The 18,619-nt window shown below is 36.2% G+C and overlaps 2 protein-coding genes across 3 annotated transcripts; both read left to right on the top strand.

Moving 5' to 3' along the window:
• Positions 1-898: 898 nt before the first annotated feature.
• Positions 899-7,142, top strand: LOC116305387 (sperm microtubule inner protein 8). Of its 2 annotated transcripts, none has more exons than XM_031715290.2 (8): positions 899-1,315; positions 3,084-3,145; positions 3,231-3,289; positions 4,154-4,251; positions 5,026-5,144; positions 5,875-5,939; positions 6,283-6,315; positions 6,698-7,142. In XM_031715290.2, exons 1-8 carry the CDS (start codon positions 1,069-1,071, stop codon positions 6,720-6,722), a joined length of 708 nt encoding a protein of 235 aa, XP_031571150.1. In that variant the 5' UTR covers positions 899-1,068; the 3' UTR covers positions 6,723-7,142. The 2 variants fall into 2 exon arrangements, with proteins under 2 accessions (XP_031571150.1, XP_031571151.1); XM_031715291.2 differs by lacking the exon at positions 899-1,315 and adding an exon at positions 2,725-2,998.
• Positions 7,143-7,620: 478 nt separating this feature from the next.
• Positions 7,621-17,903, top strand: LOC116305384 (uncharacterized). Its single transcript, XM_031715286.2, has 13 exons — positions 7,621-7,739; positions 8,120-8,165; positions 10,617-10,800; positions 10,886-10,941; positions 11,970-12,086; positions 12,775-12,845; positions 13,567-13,616; positions 14,035-14,098; positions 14,702-14,794; positions 15,611-15,664; positions 16,003-16,064; positions 16,467-16,561; positions 17,145-17,903. The coding sequence occupies exons 1-13, from the start codon at positions 7,635-7,637 to the stop codon at positions 17,240-17,242; spliced, it is 1,095 nt and encodes a 364-aa protein (XP_031571146.1). The 5' UTR covers positions 7,621-7,634; the 3' UTR covers positions 17,243-17,903.
• The last annotated feature ends 716 nt before the right edge of the window (positions 17,904-18,619 follow it).

Genomic DNA, 18,619 nt, shown 5'->3' with positions numbered 1-18,619 from the left:
ATGGATATGGATGAGGTTTTGAAGAGACTTCCTGACGAGCATTCCCGTTTCATCTCTCGACTCACAAAAGGTAAAAAATAATGACTTCATGAACTGAGTTTGTTGAAAAGTGGCCCAGCCAGTTTACATGTACTCTAGATCTGCTGCGCAATTTACCGAGTCGTCAAGCAGGAGCAATTAGTAAACTTCTTTTTCGCCAAAGGAAATTTTTCTGTTAACTGACAATGATATTCTTATCCTCTTTGGTGCTGTAAGTGATTTGTTAAAGTCAAGAGCACTAAATGTACATATTGGTCCATTTCGTAACCAAGGACCAAGTCGGAAACATGAGAGAAAGTAGACCGTCCGCCGCAAAACAAAGATGTCAGGTTGCGCGCGGTTGTGGTGATGGTGGTGATAATGTCATCATCGTTCAGCTAGATTATATCTGCATTGCGTAAATATAGCCATCTAGGACTTAGTTATTGACCTATGCTCCATTTTTGCGAAGTATGGCGAAATGCAGCTCGTAATCAATATGCTTAGTCCACCAGTCTACATTCTCTGGGTTGCGCCTTAACAACATTTACACATGAAATTTCACTATCTTAGCCAGATAAACCATTGGAGAGCTTGAGAAGCCAAACAGGCGATCTGGAATGAGATGTTGCCGGCAAACTTGTCTGGGAATATTTTATAAGTCATTATGAATGCGTATTACATCCTTCCATAAGCACAAGATTTTCTTCAGCGTCATAGAACGTCTTCATGCAATTATTTTTTAGCTTCAAATTGTTTCCCGCGAATTCCGCAGCTGTATGAAAATCGGCCTGTTAACAGTAAAGTAAATGCTTCATATTCGAAAGGGAAAAAAAAGAAACGGCAAAACGTTTGTCATTTTATCAATTGAATGTTAAACAAACTTAGGATTATCCAACTTGAAAGCCATAATTGCCGGTAATCCCATACATTCAATAGCAACAATAAGGTCAAGACCTATTGTCCACCATGGTTACAGCAGACGAGAAGCATACACAAATTCATATACGCGGTTTCTTTCAGAACTAAATCTAGAATTTTTCGATAAGAATGTCTCGCATGGACAAGCCATTTGGTAACCGTCCTTACGATAGACAAGGACAGCGCTTCAGTAAGCATGGCCCCGTTCGTCCGCATGGAACAGATTATAACTACGAGCCTCCTCGACGAATGTTGGTGGCTTTGAAACAAGGCATGATGCATCCAAAACCACCGACGTACCGTAGAATGGATATGGATAGTTTTTTAAGGAAACTGCCGATTGAGCATTCTAGGACTTCTACTTCAAGAAGTGCAGGTATTTCCTTTATTAATTAGAGTTTACAAGTGTACAGCCATGATTCTCATTCAGTGATAAAGGTAGCATGGTGCACTGAAAATAACCCTAACTTTGAATCGAGCAAGTCTATTTCTTTTGGCTAACTAGTTTGAATCTACCCAATTGGAATATTCTTTTATTCATTTCAATATCATGACTTCAATTTATAATCGATGTTCTAAAAAATACTTTCTAATATTAATTAATGACACAGTCAAGTTTCAAGTAGTCCCTTCATAGTCCCTCACGTCAGTCAGTTTAATGAGTTCTGGTATATATTGCAAGAAAACATCAACAGAAAAAATAAATATGAAAAAAAGCACCGTACTAACTCAGTGTGCTTCAAAATATTTTTTTACATTTACTTAATGAAATAATTATGTCATTTCAACTTTATGAAGTAAAAATTCAGTTGCGATATAATCAAGTGATTAAATTCCAATTAAAGATTTTCCAACGACTTTTTCCGACAGTGAACAGTGTCACTTTGTTTTTGTTCACCTTACAGGTTAAGAACATCAACCACAACATTTATCATCATAGATGGTAGTTAAAATTAACTATACAAAGATTGACACATTAGGGAGAGCTAGATAGATAATTTTAAAAAAAAGATATCTATAAGGACCAGAAGATAGAAAACTTAGGCATTTTGTTTTGTTTCATTATCATGGATAAGAAATGCCAGCAATACCATTTCCAAAAACAAACCTTTGATGCATAGATCAGTTATGGTTTTTTTTTTATTTGACTTTCAAAATATGCAATTTGCTTTTATTTTTACATCCAATAAAAAAACCTGGACTGCACATTGAATCCAATACTACCTTTACCATTTCCAAAAAAAGGTAGCACTGCTACGTAGGTTTCAGTGTCTGCTTTTGGTTTCGCCTTTATCAGTCTGACCCTAGAACTAGAACGGGATGAAGCAAATTGAGAGTCAGGAAGCCCTTTAAGTGGCTATCTAAGAAATCATTTTTCTTCCAATTTTCGATATAAAAAACCCGTGTTTGTTATGTTAATAAGCCTAATAACTGTTTAGGAAAAGACATTGTTTTTGCAGTGATAAGAAAGTTTTTTGTTTGTTTGTTTGTTTGTTTGTTTTGTTTTTTTTTTGTTTTTTTTGTTTTTGCGGTATTTCAAAAGTGTTTTTATTTTCCTTATAAAAAGTATGAAAAATTTGGGGTCATTTCGATAACAAAATTCAGACGCAATAAGATACGAGTGTCTGGACCACAACAGTACTATCGAATGATCTTGTAATAAAAAATCATCAATCAGGGGAGGAAAGCCATCCTAGTGTCAGCTTTAATTGATTACCTCACAGTGGAAGCGCGCTCACGATTGGCTAGAATTCAATTACTAAGCCATTGAAGTGGCAACCTTTGTTTTCCCAGGTGCCAACAAACGACAACAAATAGCTCGGCATCCATAGCTTTTTTTGCCTTAGTTACTGCACAAACTTGAGTCCGTCTGAATGAAAAATAATGACAACTAGAACAGAAACCTTCCCGCTTTATACCTACAATATGAAGAAGTTAGCTTCTGTCAAGGAAGGACTTTATCATCCGATGCTTCCAAGCTTCAGAAGAATGGATATGGACACAGCTGCTCATAAACTACCCGACGAACACTCGCGCACAACGACGCCGCTTATTAGAAGTAAATTCCTTAAATCCATCCTAAAATATCCTCAAAGATTACGAAATTTGTCTCATAATATTTCTTTCTTTCGCTACCTTTGCAGATGATTTCAAGAGCGCCTCTATAACTTTATTCAAGCCGGCAGAGAGGCCCTTGTCTGGAACTGTAAGTTACTTCATCACTAGGGAGACGTTGTAGCAACCGTGTAATCTTTCTCTTACGTGTGTTTCCTGTGTTATTTTAATTACAGAGAATTACAGAAACAGGACGAAATCTTCAGTCTAGAGGATATAACCCACTCGAGACAGGGTAAGTTTGATTAAACGTTTTCGTGATCTGAGAGTTGCGAGCTCAAGTCCGTGTACTTGCATGAGAAAGATTAAAAATCATTTGAAGAGAACCAGAACTAGGCGAAAACCTAGCACTAGTCTACGAATTTTGAATCTATTCCATGATATGAAAAAATAGAATTAAATGAAGTCCATCGGATTGAAAACCAAGTTATCCAACTCCAGTAAGATTACGTCTGATGAAAATGGGTTGAAAGTTTAATTTAGATAATTCCTTTAGTACTATGGTTCTAATCCGTGCTTTCATTTCGCGATAAGTTCACTGTAAAGACAATTCCGAAGACCTGAACAAAAGCCAGTTATCTAAACAAAATCACTTTTTTTCTTCTATCAACTTCGCATGCATGAAGTGAAGCATGCCCTAAACATTTCGTATACTCGTTTTTTGTCTAATTCTAGAGATATTGCTTGAAGCTTTTGTTTGTTTACCCTTCTTAGGCTTCTTGTTTACAGATTATAGTTCATTTTTGAACTGATCCCTTGGTTTAGCCTGGATTATATGACAAAAAGACCTTAAGTTGCGAAACAAAACGTTTTTCTGTCTTCCCGTAGTTTGTGTGTGTGCTTTTCGTTTGATAACCAACTGAGCTCCATGTGTTGTTTCATAAAAACTTTTTTTATATAACCATGTTTTCCCTCCGTGTTTCTCCAAGAGAAAAACTTTTCTACTTCTTTTCGTCTTACGTGTTTTGTTTGAGAAACATAGAGGATTCAACTCAAGCCCTGTTTTATTTCACCAAATCAGTTTTTCCTCTGTGTATTTGACCAACAAAACAATATTCGTTTTATTCATTGCTGATGACATAATATCGACCATTTTTAGTGGGACGGCAGAGTTTTTAAAACAAAATGAAGACGAAAGAAATTTTCAAGAAGAAATGGAATACAGAACCAGTACAGGACACCCGTCAGCGCGTTACGGTGAGTTGTGCGGCTTGCGCGTGCGACCCATGAAGTGCGCATATACATTACACGATGCCAAAGCGAAAAACAGGACGAAAATTAATGATTTCCTTTCCCACGTTAAAATCTTTATGCAAAATTATGCTAGTTATATCATAATTAACTATGGTAAAACTTTATGGAAGAGGGAAACTCACTTTTATATTCACTGCGCAAAGATGTAGCGCACTAAGAACCCCACATGCATTGAAGCGATAGTACCATTTTTTGCGCACTTGCTTGAATAACCCATGGGGACATTATAGACACCTTGCCGTAACCGTTGTTGCGCGTTGTGATTAGATGATTTTTTGGAAGATAATGGGAAGCCATTAAAATGTTATGACACTTCGTACTCTGTACGTGCTGTAAGTCAGTACCGTATGATTCCCACCCAGATGATAACCGATAACTCTCTATATACAGATATTTATTTATAATAACTTTATTTGCAAACAAATGATAATAGAAAAAAGTTGCAAAAAGGGTGCTGCCAGGGAAGAACTGAATCCTCATATACGGCAGATATATACATTAAAAGCTACCGTCAACTCATTCAACAAACATTCGGACATTTGTATATATTGTCAATCTAGCATTACTCAGTTTGTGCTGAAAACTGAATAATTTAATTCAGCAAATTATTTCCTTTTTCTCTTTTTTTTTTTTTCTGTTGAGCTCAAGAATGACCCCAGGTGTTATTGTTGAAATCTATAGGATAGATTAACGAAGAATTTGTATATTATTTACCAGATCCTAGAGAGGCTTACACGTACATGCCCGAAGCTTATCTGGCAAAAAGCGCACAAGAGATGAGATTTAATGGATACGCAGCTAGATATCTTGCACCAAGGTTATCAGGAGGCTGGAGGGTAAGACTCTTAAAGCATAACTCATTTTTTATGTGGACTTATCTGAGTCTCTCTTTGCTGTTATAGCCCGCTCTATTCTCACACTAATGAACTGAAGAGAATATCTTTTTGAGTTAGCGAGTGCGACTTATTGCGGGTCAACATTATATGAAGACGGGAGTTTACTAACGGAAAACTCGTTAAACCCTATTATTTCTGATGTGGAGGGCAAAATATAATTCATAATTTATGATTTTTTTCCTGTGAGGGTAGGGACACCACAACAGCATACATAGCCAATTATTGTAGGCCCTGTAGTATTAGCACGGGCACTGAGGATGGTCGTCACCAGCATCTTCAGTGGGTCTTTTACGTCCGCCTTATACTGAAGAAATAGAAAACGCGCGCACGTGCTGTGTGCAGTCATAAAGCACGCGGGGGTTGGCAGAACATGAGAGAAGTGTTAGGAGAAGCACGACGCGTAGCGGAGTGCTTCTGGACACTTCTCGAGTGTTCTGCCAATCTCCAAGTGCTTTATAACAGCACACAGCACAGCAAGCAAGTTTTTTTATTTCTTTTATAAAATACAAATTACAATAACCGTTGTTTTAGATAGGAATTATGCAACGGAAAGTGCGCGCGCGTACAATGTGCTCTCATAAAGCAATCAGAACGCGACATTCATAACAGTAATCATATACAGGGTTATATAGTTATGCAGCTCCCTAATAGTATTTTTTTCTCGATATAGTACTCATTAAGACAAGAACCCTTTGTAGATTTGCGTGGTCAAAGGCCTATCCCAGCTACTATCTAGTAAGTATTTGATTAACGCCAGTTTACATAGCAGTCTTGTTGAATTTGGTTCCGATCACCAGAGCGAACCATGCAGGGCGCGCACAGATAAACTTCCTAGTGAATGCATGCTCAAACTTCACACTGCGAAAAGTCTTTTTGCACAACTTTTCCTCCACTCCCCTAACCTCCCTTAAAATCCTGCTCGACTGATTGCATCCATATGACGAAGGCCCCACACCATTAAGACCCTGTATCATACGAGCTAAGTAAGGGTATTGTTAAGCGAATCAAAACCTGACTTAAACCGCAAATGTATAAAGCAAAAAATAATATCTTTTTTTCTTTAATTTGTAATTTACAGTAGTCGTTATAGAAGTACTCACCCATTAATAAGGTAAGAAACAAACCTGCTACCAGCTCCAACAACTTGGCTAGCTGATACATCACATTTATTTCTACCGCAAAAGCGCAGTTTTATGTTCGAAGAAATCTGTTTCACGCAAGGCAAAAATGTTTGGCAATCAAGGAAGGGATAAAACCTCTGGTATACTATCAACTGGTTCCTGGGTCTCGGGTTTAATCCTTGGACTTGGCACAACGGACCTTCGTTACGTTTCTCTAATTAAGAGAAAATAAGCTAATTTATTTTCTCTTGATTTCTTCCTTGCTTCAAGGATTTTCTCCGAGTTCTCCTGATGTCATTCTTCGTAAAACTTAACACACTAAAATTCCAATTGATATACAATTGATGTCTTGAGTTGTGTTTTTTCTTTTAGCGTATCCTCTCAACCATGGAAGTGAAAGTAGATTTTCATTCTCAACTGGAAACCAGGAATAATTACACCAACGTACAATCCTTAATATTAGAAAAGAAATGCTATGATGCTACGCTCATTGCTACCTTGTGGAAGAGCTCTGACCAACAAGTTCAATTGTTAAAATTTAGTTTTTTTATTATACAGTTTAAGTATGTTTTATTATCATTTAAAACAACAACTTGAGAGTGTAACAATGTAAATAAGACAAAAGTGTTATTAGCGTTTGAAAATAAAGACAACGTTCTGGGAAATCAGAAACTCTTCATGGTTTTCTTTAAAGGTTTTTTTTTATTGTTGCTGGTGTGCTTATATGAAAAAATTGAAGAGTTTCCCTTAAGCGCGATGGACTTTGATCACACGGCGCAATTTTTATTACAATCAGAATAAAGAACTTTTGTTTAAACCCTCGAAACTTGGATGGGAGGCTACGGGGATCTCATTTTTTTATTCCAGTCAAACAGCTTCTTCAACCCTAGCTATAGATGTGAACTATATGGGCCTTTTTCACACAATAGATTCCACCACGTAGCCTCGCATTCAAGTGCTTGAGAATAAATTTACGCGGCTGAAACAACCATTTTTCCCCATGACAATAGCTTGAAGGTCCATAATATATACCGCATATTGGAAAGCTTCCGATACTGTCCTCTACTAGGCGCTGTCCAATTTCTCACTTTGCCGCAGAAAGCAAAGGACCAATTCCTTTTTCTCGTTTTCTTAAGGCGAGGGGAAAGATACCTGAAGATTAGGATTTTTTTCCCTTTTCATTTCTATCTTGTCCGTATATAAACGCGCCACGCGTACCTTTAGAGCCTGCAGCCCTACCATCCAGCGGTGTACTGTACTAGTTCCCAGTGCCTCACCCTCTTCCCCCCTTCTTTCTTCATTCTTCAAGATGTCTGCACGCGTTGGGTTTTGTTCTTTGGTCTTCGTACTTTTTTCTTTTTTATCCCTCTCTGAGGGAGCTGTTCTCGATCTAAACCCTGACAACTTCGATGAGGTAAGCCTGGACACTTTAGTAGGGTTTTTAATATGTATTTGGGATGATTTAGGTTGATATTCAACCCTGCACTGTCAAGAACAATGGCTTCAAATTTGTACAAAAGTCTTTTAATTTTTGACTCAACCAAAAATGTGACCGCTTTTTGTCAAAACGAACAACAGCTCCTCTCCTTACCTAAAGAAGCTTTTTCTTCAATTTTTCACATTTTTAAGCATATGAAATTCTCCCCAAAACTATAGAGTTTGTAGCCAATACAAACAAGACTTGTGGATCCAACTTTATTATTAATGAAGTTCTCTGCTTCACTTATTCCATGCCACGTCAATAGAGTTTATGATTAATTCATTAAGACTTCATCTGATTAACTTATTTTCTAGGTTGTTAATGGAGATGCCTTTGTTTTAGCTGAATTTTTTGCACCTTGTAAGTTTGAAATGATGTTATTTACTCTATTATAAGCTTTGCTGTCAGCTTCAATCCTTCTAAAAATCCCAAATGGTTGTACATGCATAAATATAGTATTCAAAATATATATTTATTATACTAATATTATCTTAATGTACTTTCAAAACATTTTTAGGCACTTTTGGATATATTTTTTTTCCATTTTGAGTTATGTTAAAATATTTGTTTGATCAAGATTTTCAGTTAAGGATGGTGGGTACAGTTGTCAGTGCGCACTTTTACTGCGCACATTACGTAATCCACAGGAACTCCAATGTTTTCAAAAATATAAACAACAAAACAAAATAAATGCGTGATCATTGTTGTAATCATTTTTTTTTTTTTTTTTAATAGCAATTTTTTCATGGGTGTCTGTATGGGATAGTTTAATTGTACTATGAAAATGAAAATGAATGTTGTGAAAAGGAGAAAACGATGAGAAGATGGTAGATTTGTTAGAAATAGAGTACCGGTGAAGACAAAAACTAGACGAAAAAGATCAAGCGGCGGAGAAACTTGTAAAAACACAAAATATTAATTGAAGGAAGGCGAATTATTGAGTTAGATTACCTGATGGAGTAGTTAGAAAGAGGGTTTATTGAATGTAAAGAGGCACTTAAACTTCACAAATTGATCGACGAAAAAAAGTTTGGACTTGGTAGTTTGTTTTACATTCAATGCGAATACGAAGTTTTGAACTCCGTTCGCTCGGGAAAAACTCACTTAGTTTCTTCTATGAAAATCTTGAGTCTTCATTCTATTCTCAGTTATCCCTACAAGGTTTTCTTATTGCATTCTCTAGAACAATTTAGTGACCGTTTTCTTCCAGTAGTTCTTGCAGTAGTCCGCCATGTTTACCATCCCATAATGCATTGCTCAACCACGTCTCTCAGGGGAGGGGTGGAGGAAATTTGTAACCATCGCTGGAAAAAAGCTTGAAATCTGATATTCAAAAAATTATAACTCCAAAAAACGCATGGTGACCCCAGTTTTTTATTTGCTTGGTATGTTTTGTAAACACTTAAGATAATTTTGAATGTACTATTTCAAAAATAAAAATAATTCTGAGTAGTTTCTTTTTTGATGTTGTGTTTTTGTCCAAAATTGAAATTTCACCTATTTTTGCGCAAAAGCAGAAAAAAAATGTACTTTCACCTTTGCAACTTCAAATCTTTTTATCAATATGAAAAATATTCATGTTTAAGATTATTTTAGACAAGATTTCGATGTACTTAAGCCAAACACAAGGGATATGTGATTTTTTGAAGTGCTTCAAAATGCGCTTACGTCATCGGATCTTTAATGACAATTATCTCGCTTGGATGCGTGGGGACCCCCCAATTTTTTCTCATTTTTAGATAGCCCCTTGGGTACTCTAAATAACTGACACAGTTTCATTTAAATGAAAATGGGTCGCGAACTGTACCCACCATCCTTAATTAGTATTTAAATAGTTGCTTGCTAGTTCAAATATTCAAACTAAATGAACCTAATAAACGTGCCTGATATTAATTGAAGTTATTGAAACAGGTATGGCTTGTATTCATACAGGTACTCTTTTTTGTAATGCGAGACTGAATGCCAGCAATAATATAATATAAGCAATATGAAAAATTAATCAAAGAGGCATTTTTAGAAAGAAATAAGCCTTTCTTGTGAGACCTTTGTTTCTTGTCTTCCATATTTTTTGAATTCGGTTTTAAATTAAAAGTGAAAAATTGATTCAACCTTGTTCAATGTTACTCCAGATAAACATGAAAAAATGGTTCCATCTAAAGATTTGACTTGTTAATTTAAAAAAACATGAAGTTTGACTTCAAATTTAAGCCATTTTTTTGTGGTCGTATGGTCACCAAAAGTGAATTTGAGTAAGGTTCATTATGTGGTAGAAATAATATTATAATAATTATCAATAAAATATAATTAACATGATAAAAAACTAATAAATATCACACATAAGATAATAAGATTTACACATGCATGCATTTCCCATTTCCCATTCGTATTCATTTTCCCATTAGAGACCATATGTTATTCCTTAGAGAATAAGGGCACTTTCTATTGAGCTTGAACCGAGAAGTCTGAGAGTCCAGTTCTCAAATGGTACGTAAGTTGTATAGAATTGGTTGACCAAGTTCTTAAAGCTAATAAGAACTGACACATAGTGTACCATTTGATAACTGACTGCTTGGTCTGGTTGGTTCAACTTAATGGAAAGAGCACTAAGATTCATCGTTTGAGTTGTATCCGTATTCATATGTCTTCACATGCACAACCGTTAAACAAAGAAATAATACTCCAAAGAATGACGTGGCCTGAAATGGGAAAACATTGCACTATGACAAATAATGTCTATCCCAACATGCTTTATAACTGCACACACCACATGCAAAATTTCATAATTATGAAATTCTACTAATTATTCTTTAGGGTGTGGTCATTGCAAGAGTCTCGCTCCAACTTATGAACAGCTAGGGGAGTCATATCCGCACACCAAAGATGTTAAGATTGTTAAAGTGGATGCAGATGCTCACAAAGACTTGGCGTCAAGATTTGGAGTCAGTGGATATCCTACTATCAAGTATTTTGAAAAAGGAAGCACCACCGCTAGCGAGTAAGGGAATAATCTACAGTTACTATTGGTTTATTTATTTTTTGCTTTTGCCAATACTTAATTTTTGATTTTGTCTTACTTTAAGGTATAATGGAGGAAGAGATCTTAAAGATTTTGCCAGCTTCATAGAAGGAAAAACTGGTAATGTTTTATTCAGTATCATTTTTATTTCTTGCCGCAAAGTTGTGCCCTCTGTTGTCACCTTTAGACCACTTTCAAATTTGCAGCTACATGTAGCGTAGGATTAATTTTGTCACACTTTGCCTTAGTATGACACAATGTTATCCTTGATGAAATACCATTATTTTAGCATAGGATTTACCTTTATTTAGACCATCACTGTTTGAAGATTGATAGTTTCTTCAGTTGGGCACCAGCCTGTTGTGCAGGAGGTCATGGGTTCAATCCACAGCTAGACCAACAATCGGGGTCTTGATGTTCTGCCTTTGCTCTAAAAATATCTATGAAATCAGGGACGGCGGAACTGGGGGGGCCCACTTTTTGTGAAACTTTAATACATTTTCACTAAACTCAATCCCCCCACCTTGCCATATGATATCACTATTGAGCCCCCCCAATCAAAAAACTGCTCCGCCGTCCCTGAAAATTATGGTTAGGCCTTCACCATGGCTCTGATGACAATGTAGAATGGCAATCCCCATCTCATTCATAGAGATTTATTTAGAGGCTTTCATCATGCTTGACTTACAAAGGAGAACAAAAAAAAAAAACGGTAGATACAAAAGCAAACAAGTGTGATGAGGTGCAGGCAAACAGACTCAAGGTCCCTGCGAGATTAAACATAAGAGAGCCAAAAATTTATCATTGCTATAATGATAATAATAATATCATGAAAGTTTAATCACACGTAATGGCATAAAAATGAATTACAATGTATTAACAAGTAGCAAAAAATGTTTTATGAAATCATTAGATATACTATAATAGGGACTGGGCTACATTTTAAGATGAATGTATAAATTTACAATAAGTTAAATAGAAATTTGTATGACTATTATAACTACTACTATTAATTATTAATGACTAACTAAGAGAACAAGTATGAGGTTAACAAATGAGGTTGCTAAATTATGACTGTCTTCTTTCACTTTTTCTAAGTAAAGTAAATTATTATAATCATCATATATTGACAGATTAATCATTTTTAGGTGTTAAAGCAAGAATTCCAGTTGTCAAGGAGGATGTAATAACCTTGGATACGTCTAACTTTGACAAAGTAATCAAAGATGCAAACAAAGATGTCATTGTTGAATTCTATGCTCCTTGTGAGTAATATTGACAAACTATGACCAGCCGACATGTATCAGTCAACTGTTGGCCGTGCATTGGTCAAGCATTGTTGCAGACTATCGGCCATGGGTTGGCAGTACATTGCCTGACTGCTAGTCACAAATGATAGTCTGTCAACTCTTGGCTAATGCATGGCTGACAGTCAGGTGATTAGTGACTGACACAAGTCAGCTGAACTATTAAAGTACCGCAATCCCTTTCATATGAGTAAGTAGTGTCTTACAGTGCAACTACTGTAAGTAGGGCCACTTACACCAGTTAAACAAGAGAACCAATTAAAATGTAGAATGAAAACAATGTATTTCAACTTTGGGTAGTGGAGCCAATCAGAAACCTAGACTGCACGAGAATGGTAATTTGACCCTGATGTTGCATGTAAACAACTACATGTAAATAGCCATCATCATTTGGGAATAAAAGGATATGTTGAAAGGCTATTGGTTTCTTGCTGCTTTCTGATTGGCTCCACTACTCAAAGCTGGAGTGTATTGTTCTCATTCTACAATTTGATTGGTTCTCACTGTCTAGGTGACACTGGTTATAGTAACCACACTGCAAAACATGGTTTTAGTCCTGACTAAACATGATCTTAGAGTTCATTGAAGTACTTAAAAAAACTCAAGGATATGTGAATCTATAATAAGGCCACCATTTATTTTGTAGGGTGTGGACACTGTAAGAACCTTGCACCAGTCTATGAGAAGGTCGGCAAAACATTCAAGAATGAACCAAATGTAAGTATTGCCATGGTACATATTCATAATAATAGTTTTATTAGTTAAATTTATATATCACATTTTTATATACACCTACTTGCAAGAACTTGTCATACGAAAACAGAACATTAGTGATTTAGTGGGATAGGAATTATTTAAAAAACAAAAGAAGATCACTGAAGCTGAACTTTTTCTTTTGTCTTTTAATGTATTCATTTCTCACTAAATTACTAATGTTCTAATATTGTATGACAACATTCTTGAAAGTAGGTGTATTTCTTTTAATTATTTTGAGGGCTATTGGATTATCAGTTGTTTATAATATACTGTGCTACCCTCATTAAATAGAGTACAAACAATTAATCCGTGAAACACTTATTACTAAATAGTGCAAAATAGTGCTAATTAAACAATAGAAAACAATGGAATTTGCATGAAATTGTGCTATTTAGTATTACTAAAGTTTCACGGTTATATTGTTTGCACTCTATTAAAATAACAATAATAAAAGTATTCTTATTTGATTACTTTTATTATTAAAGTACCATTAAATCCCCCTAATTGGAAACCCTCTAGTCTGCAAATGCAAATTTAATTCTGGTTATAAGCTCACATATTTTCCTGTGTTGATATGATAACAGTTGTCTATTATCCATCAACCTTGAGCAAGAGTTTGTCTATATCAGTGTGTAGCAATAAAAACAGTAGCAGTACTTGACATACGTTTTATTCCATGTAGTGTGTGATTGCAAAAGTTGATGCTGATTCTCACAGAGAACTTGGAGAGAAGTAAGACTGTTTTTGTTTTGTGCCTTCTATAATTTCTTCAGCTACAAAATATGTATAAATAATGTATCCATCCGCCCACCCACCCACCCACCAACCGACATCAATCCACCTGTCCCTCAGTTGTTCAAACCATATGGAGACCAAATAATGTCAGTACAGAAGAAAATATGCTGGAAAAAAGTACACATAAAGTTTATGGAAATTTCATATTATTGTTATCTACTGCTTGTTGAATTCACATCACCCATAGTTGCAGTTGGAGCTTGGTATCCAACATGTATCCACCATGCAACAAAAACCTCACCACCCTTTTTTGAAATAACTGTGTTTATCATATTTGCTAGTCTGAATTTTTTCCAATTCTTTTTGTTTTGCTTAACAATATCGTTTTGTTTAATTAATCTCTGTCATTCCATAGGTATGGTGTCAGTGGGTTCCCTACCATTAAATTCTTCTCAAAGACAAACAAAGATGGAGAAGAGGTAAGACCCATGGAAGTAATCCAGACAAAAGAGTCTCATTTAGATTAAAGGGGCACTTGGACGAAAATCGCTCCAAAATTAAAACTCTTTCATTCGAGCTGGAACTTTGCTGAAATAATCTTGAATGCATTAAGAACCACTCACTGAAATATCTTTCTGATATTCTTAAGCAAAGAACCAAAATTTTACAATTTATTTTCATCCTCCATTAATTTCTTGTTACAAGAATTCGGCACTATAAGAATGGCACGAGTAATGTAAACCAAAACATTAGTGGCTAATGTATGTGCCAAGTTCGTAAAACTTGACCTGTTCTCTTGACTGGTCACATTGACTGGTCACATTGACTGGTCACATGCTGGTCCATCTGATGTGTCCAGTCATCTTGTCTGGTCATCAAACATTGAACAGCATTTATCCCTGCTTGTGGTGCATGAAGAATTGAAACACAGTGGTTTATTTGAGTATTTATTTATTTGTTTGTTTGTTTATTTGTTTGTTTATTTATTTATATATTTTACACATATTTTCGTGCTGATTGTGATCAAGCATAATCCCTTGAGCAATTATTGGTAACACTCTTCTTCTTCTTCTTCTTTGTAGTATTCTGGTGGAAGAAGTGAGGAAGACTTCATTCAGTTTATGAATGAAAAGTGTGGAACAAAACGAAAGTCTGGTGGTGGACTCAATTCCGAGGTGATCTTTAATATTATCAATTATAACTTATTAATAATTATTATTGATTAGTATAAACATATAGCTGTTTAAATTGGAAATTTTAAATCTTTATCTTGGGTGCAATACAGTTTTTCCATTTCAGACCATGTGTCATTCTCTTGAGAATAAGATTCATTGTTTGAGTTGTATCCTTATAACAGAAACTCATACTAGCAAGGGGGCTGAAATATGTAACACCCTTATGTTCATTTGTATGATAACTGACAACTGATTGGCTCAGTTAATTGAATATCAGAGTCTTGTTAGCCTGTGTGCAGCTGGACCTTTCTCTCGGACTTAACAGTTAGTTAGGCTGCACGCAGGCTAAGTCTTGTGGGGGAGGTTATGGTTCAAACCTTGGCCAGACCATCCCTCAGGGTCTTAAAATAACTGATGGCACCGATGCCCACTTTAAATAATGGTGTCGTCTCTCCACACTTTTTTATTACTATCCAATATTGGAGGGACATAAAAGACCCACTAGGACGTAAAAAAAAAAAAAAAAAAAACCCTTGCAGTGACCACCCTCAGTGCCTACATTTCATACTAACCATCTCCCATCTCCCAAGCAAACTGGAGGTAATTGTTTTTTTACCACAGAAAATTAATGATTTTCCTATGAAAACAAGGGGGAAATTTGAAAGAAAAACTTTTTCAAGCACGGGTGTGATTTGCTGACGTAATTTATCGGTACGTCCTCCTATTTCCCCTGACTCTAGACCAATCAGAAAGCAGGAAAATTCACATTAGTCACAATAAAATATGGGATGTTAAATTTTTACATGTTTTTTAAAGGCTGGAAGAATTGAGGCTTTTGATGAGTTTGCAAAATCTTTCATGGGTGATAAGGTAGGTTTGCATTTTTTGAAGTGTTAAACTAACTCACCACCCACTCATCCTACTTTCCTTTTAATTATCCACTATCCATCCATCCATCCATCCATCCATCCCATCCATCCATCCATCCATCCACCCATCACCCCATCCATCCACCCATCCATCCATCCATCCATCCATCCATCCATCCATCCATCCACCCATCCATCCATCCACCCACCCACCCATCCAACCATCCATCCATCCACCCACCAACCCACCCATCCATCTATCCATCCATCCATCCATCCATCCATTGTTATTATTTATTGTTTATTTATTTGTTTACTTCTAACACTTGCTTGTTTCAGGACAAGCGAGATGCTGTTTATGAAGAAGCCAAAGGACTAGTTGATAGCCAGGAAGATAAAAAGTAAGAACAAATCTGTTAGTACTACAAGAATAACTGAGAAAAGAGGGTTACTCAAGATATCTGTAGGAGCATCTTTCTTTCCCACTTAACCCCATAAACGGCTTCTTAGTATTTTTCAAGTGAGAATTGTCTGATGTCTCAAGATGACATTTACTGTCTCATACGCATCTTTATGACTGAATAGCAAATTTTCAATAAAATTCTTTCTGGTTGACAGCACAAATTAAGATCGGTGTTTTCCCACCATTTGGAGATAATATGAATTCAAAGCCTTTTTGATATGACACTTGATTGAGATTCAGCATCTGCTGGGGTCCAGAGGCCTTTTTTCTCACTCAGGGTAGAGCCAGGGTAGAGCCAGTGTCACTTAATTAACGAATTTGTTTCTGTCGTTTCTAAAAGGATGGCCAAGTACTATGTCAAAGTGATGGAGAAAGTTAAGCAAGTGGGAGATTCATTTATCACTACTGAAACAAGTCGTATGGAGCGATTGCTAGGTATGTTTGTCAACCTTCCCTTATTCTTCTGTCTGTAATACATTGTTACCCCTTTCTGTAAGATTTGCTTAATACAGAGAATCTTATGAACGATCAGTAGAATGTCTTTCGACTTTTACCATAAGTCAAAAGGTTCGTTCGTAATAGAAGCAACAGCAGCAACAACAAAAATCCGTAGCAAAATTGAAACGGCAAAAGTAACGACAGCATTAGGTAGATTAAGATTCCCGTTTTCTCTTCCCGCAAACGGCAAACGTGACCACGTTTTCATCGTTTCCCTACCTTCCCGACAAAGACAAGTATTCTTATTTTTATCTACTACTAGGAGATCATTGCAATTCCTTTTCACTAATTTTAAAGAATTTTTTAATGGTCAACTGACGTTTCACGTTTGCCGTAAACGAGAAGCTTAATCTCTCTCTTTATTAGCAGCAGATTACTTGAACAAAACGAAAAAAAAAATCTTCATTTATTGCATGACTTTTAGTTGCAAGCTCTAAAAAACGCTACAGCGGATTTTACCATAACATCCAAGAGCTTCTTCATAGTGTTTTTCTTTGATTCGTCTTTTACCTTTTTTCAGGTGGTCAGATTAGTGCCTCCAAAGTAGATGAATTTACGAAAAGGAGCAACGTCCTCGCGCAGTTTTCTGCTGGCTCACCCGGCAAGACAGAGCTGTAGACTTCTCACTGACCTTCACGATGTGTTACTAAGATCCTTTACAATAAAATGCAACAATTTTGGGCAAACGGCCTTGGGTGCCGTCTAGCGAACGTGGTGCATTCTGGTCTAGCTTGAGTACAAACATCTTTTGTTCATCATGCCTTATATGGTGTTGTTCGTACCCTGACTAGACCACAATGCATCATGTTTATCGATATCGGAAAAGGCCTATGAAGGGAAGATAACTCTACTGCTACCAGGGTCAACGTACCTTCATATAAATGGAAACTTTTTCAGTTTTTTTTTTTTTTTTAACGTTGCGTTATTGCCATCAAGTAGTGTGGGATAAAGTTTAGCTAAGGAATATAAAACGCGCGCGCATGTCTATGTACTGTGTTATAAACACGCTGGGAACTGTGGAGGATAAGAGAAGCAAGTTTAGGAACACGAGGCGTATGTGTTCATGTCACAGTACAGAGACATAACCAGCCGTTTTATATAGTTGCTTTTATAAAATATTTTTGAACGAATTTGCGCGAGCGTGTCTCTGTCCTCTGATATAAACACACTAGCCAGCCAATCAGCGCGCGAGCCTTTTTCTCAAATATTTTATAAATATTGTTGGAACAGTGATTTTATTTGGAGATACGAAATATATTGCCCAACGTTTTTATTTTGATTTGGGAATGGAAGCCTATTTTTCAAGACAGGGCTATAGTGTTTTGATTTGATGAGTAGTAATCCTTTCGTGCTATGATTGGTTCAGTGAGTGACGTAACTCAGTGCCATGGTTTTTCAAGACAGTGCTATAGTGTTTTGATTGGATGGGTAGCAATCCTTCTTGACTATGATTGGTTCAGTGAGTGACGTAACTCAGTGCGATAATTTTTCACGACAGTGCTCTAGTGTTTTGATTGGAAGAGTAATAATCCATCGCGTGCTATGATTGGTTCAGTGAGTGACGTAACTCGGTACCATAGTTTTTCAAGACGGTGCTCATAGTGTTTTGATTGGATGAGTAGTAATCCCTTGTGTGCTATGATTGGCTCAATGAGAAACGTAATTTCATATTTACTCGGAAACCATTTACTTACACTACGAAATAAGCATATTCTATAAAAAAGGAAGAAAAGCCTGGTGATGACCCTCCCACCCTATCCTAACGGAGTGGTACGTCCTACATTCACACGAATACCGCTGTCCACTGGAAAATCACGTTTTTTTCTTAGTACTTAGAAAATATTAATTGGTTACATACAAACTGACAAGGCTCAGCCAAAAAAAATCCAACTGATACATAAATAAAGTTAGTTTTAGCAAAAACTACGCACCTTCAGGACCTTGTTATGACCGAATTAATTAAAACTAGACGCGTTAATTACAGATGCACCAAAG

The sequence above is a fragment of the Actinia tenebrosa genome, unplaced genomic scaffold, assembly GCF_029948245.1.
Source record: "Actinia tenebrosa isolate PJP-AT-01 unplaced genomic scaffold, QUT_ActTen_1.0 PGA_scaffold2__45_contigs__length_23673736, whole genome shotgun sequence".
Taxonomy (NCBI): Eukaryota; Metazoa; Cnidaria; class Anthozoa; order Actiniaria; family Actiniidae; genus Actinia; species Actinia tenebrosa.
This window is presented reverse-complemented; position numbering and strand designations above follow the sequence as displayed.

Excerpts from the sequence above, each read along its gene's own strand:
- LOC116305384 (XM_031715286.2), top strand. The coding sequence starts at position 7,635 with ATGTCTGCACGCGTTGGGTTTTGTTCTTTGGTCTTCGTACTTTTTTCT. Across the intron at positions 10,801-10,885 it reads GGAAGCACCACCGCTAGCGA|GTATAATGGAGGAAGAGATC; the intron begins GTAAGGGAATAA and ends TCTTACTTTAAG. Across the intron at positions 14,099-14,701 it reads CAAACAAAGATGGAGAAGAG|TATTCTGGTGGAAGAAGTGA; the intron begins GTAAGACCCATG and ends TCTTCTTTGTAG.
- LOC116305387 (XM_031715290.2), top strand. The coding sequence starts at position 1,069 with ATGTCTCGCATGGACAAGCCATTTGGTAACCGTCCTTACGATAGACAA. Across the intron at positions 3,290-4,153 it reads TATAACCCACTCGAGACAGG|TGGGACGGCAGAGTTTTTAA; the intron begins GTAAGTTTGATT and ends GACCATTTTTAG. Across the intron at positions 6,316-6,697 it reads AGTACTCACCCATTAATAAG|CGTATCCTCTCAACCATGGA; the intron begins GTAAGAAACAAA and ends TTTTTCTTTTAG.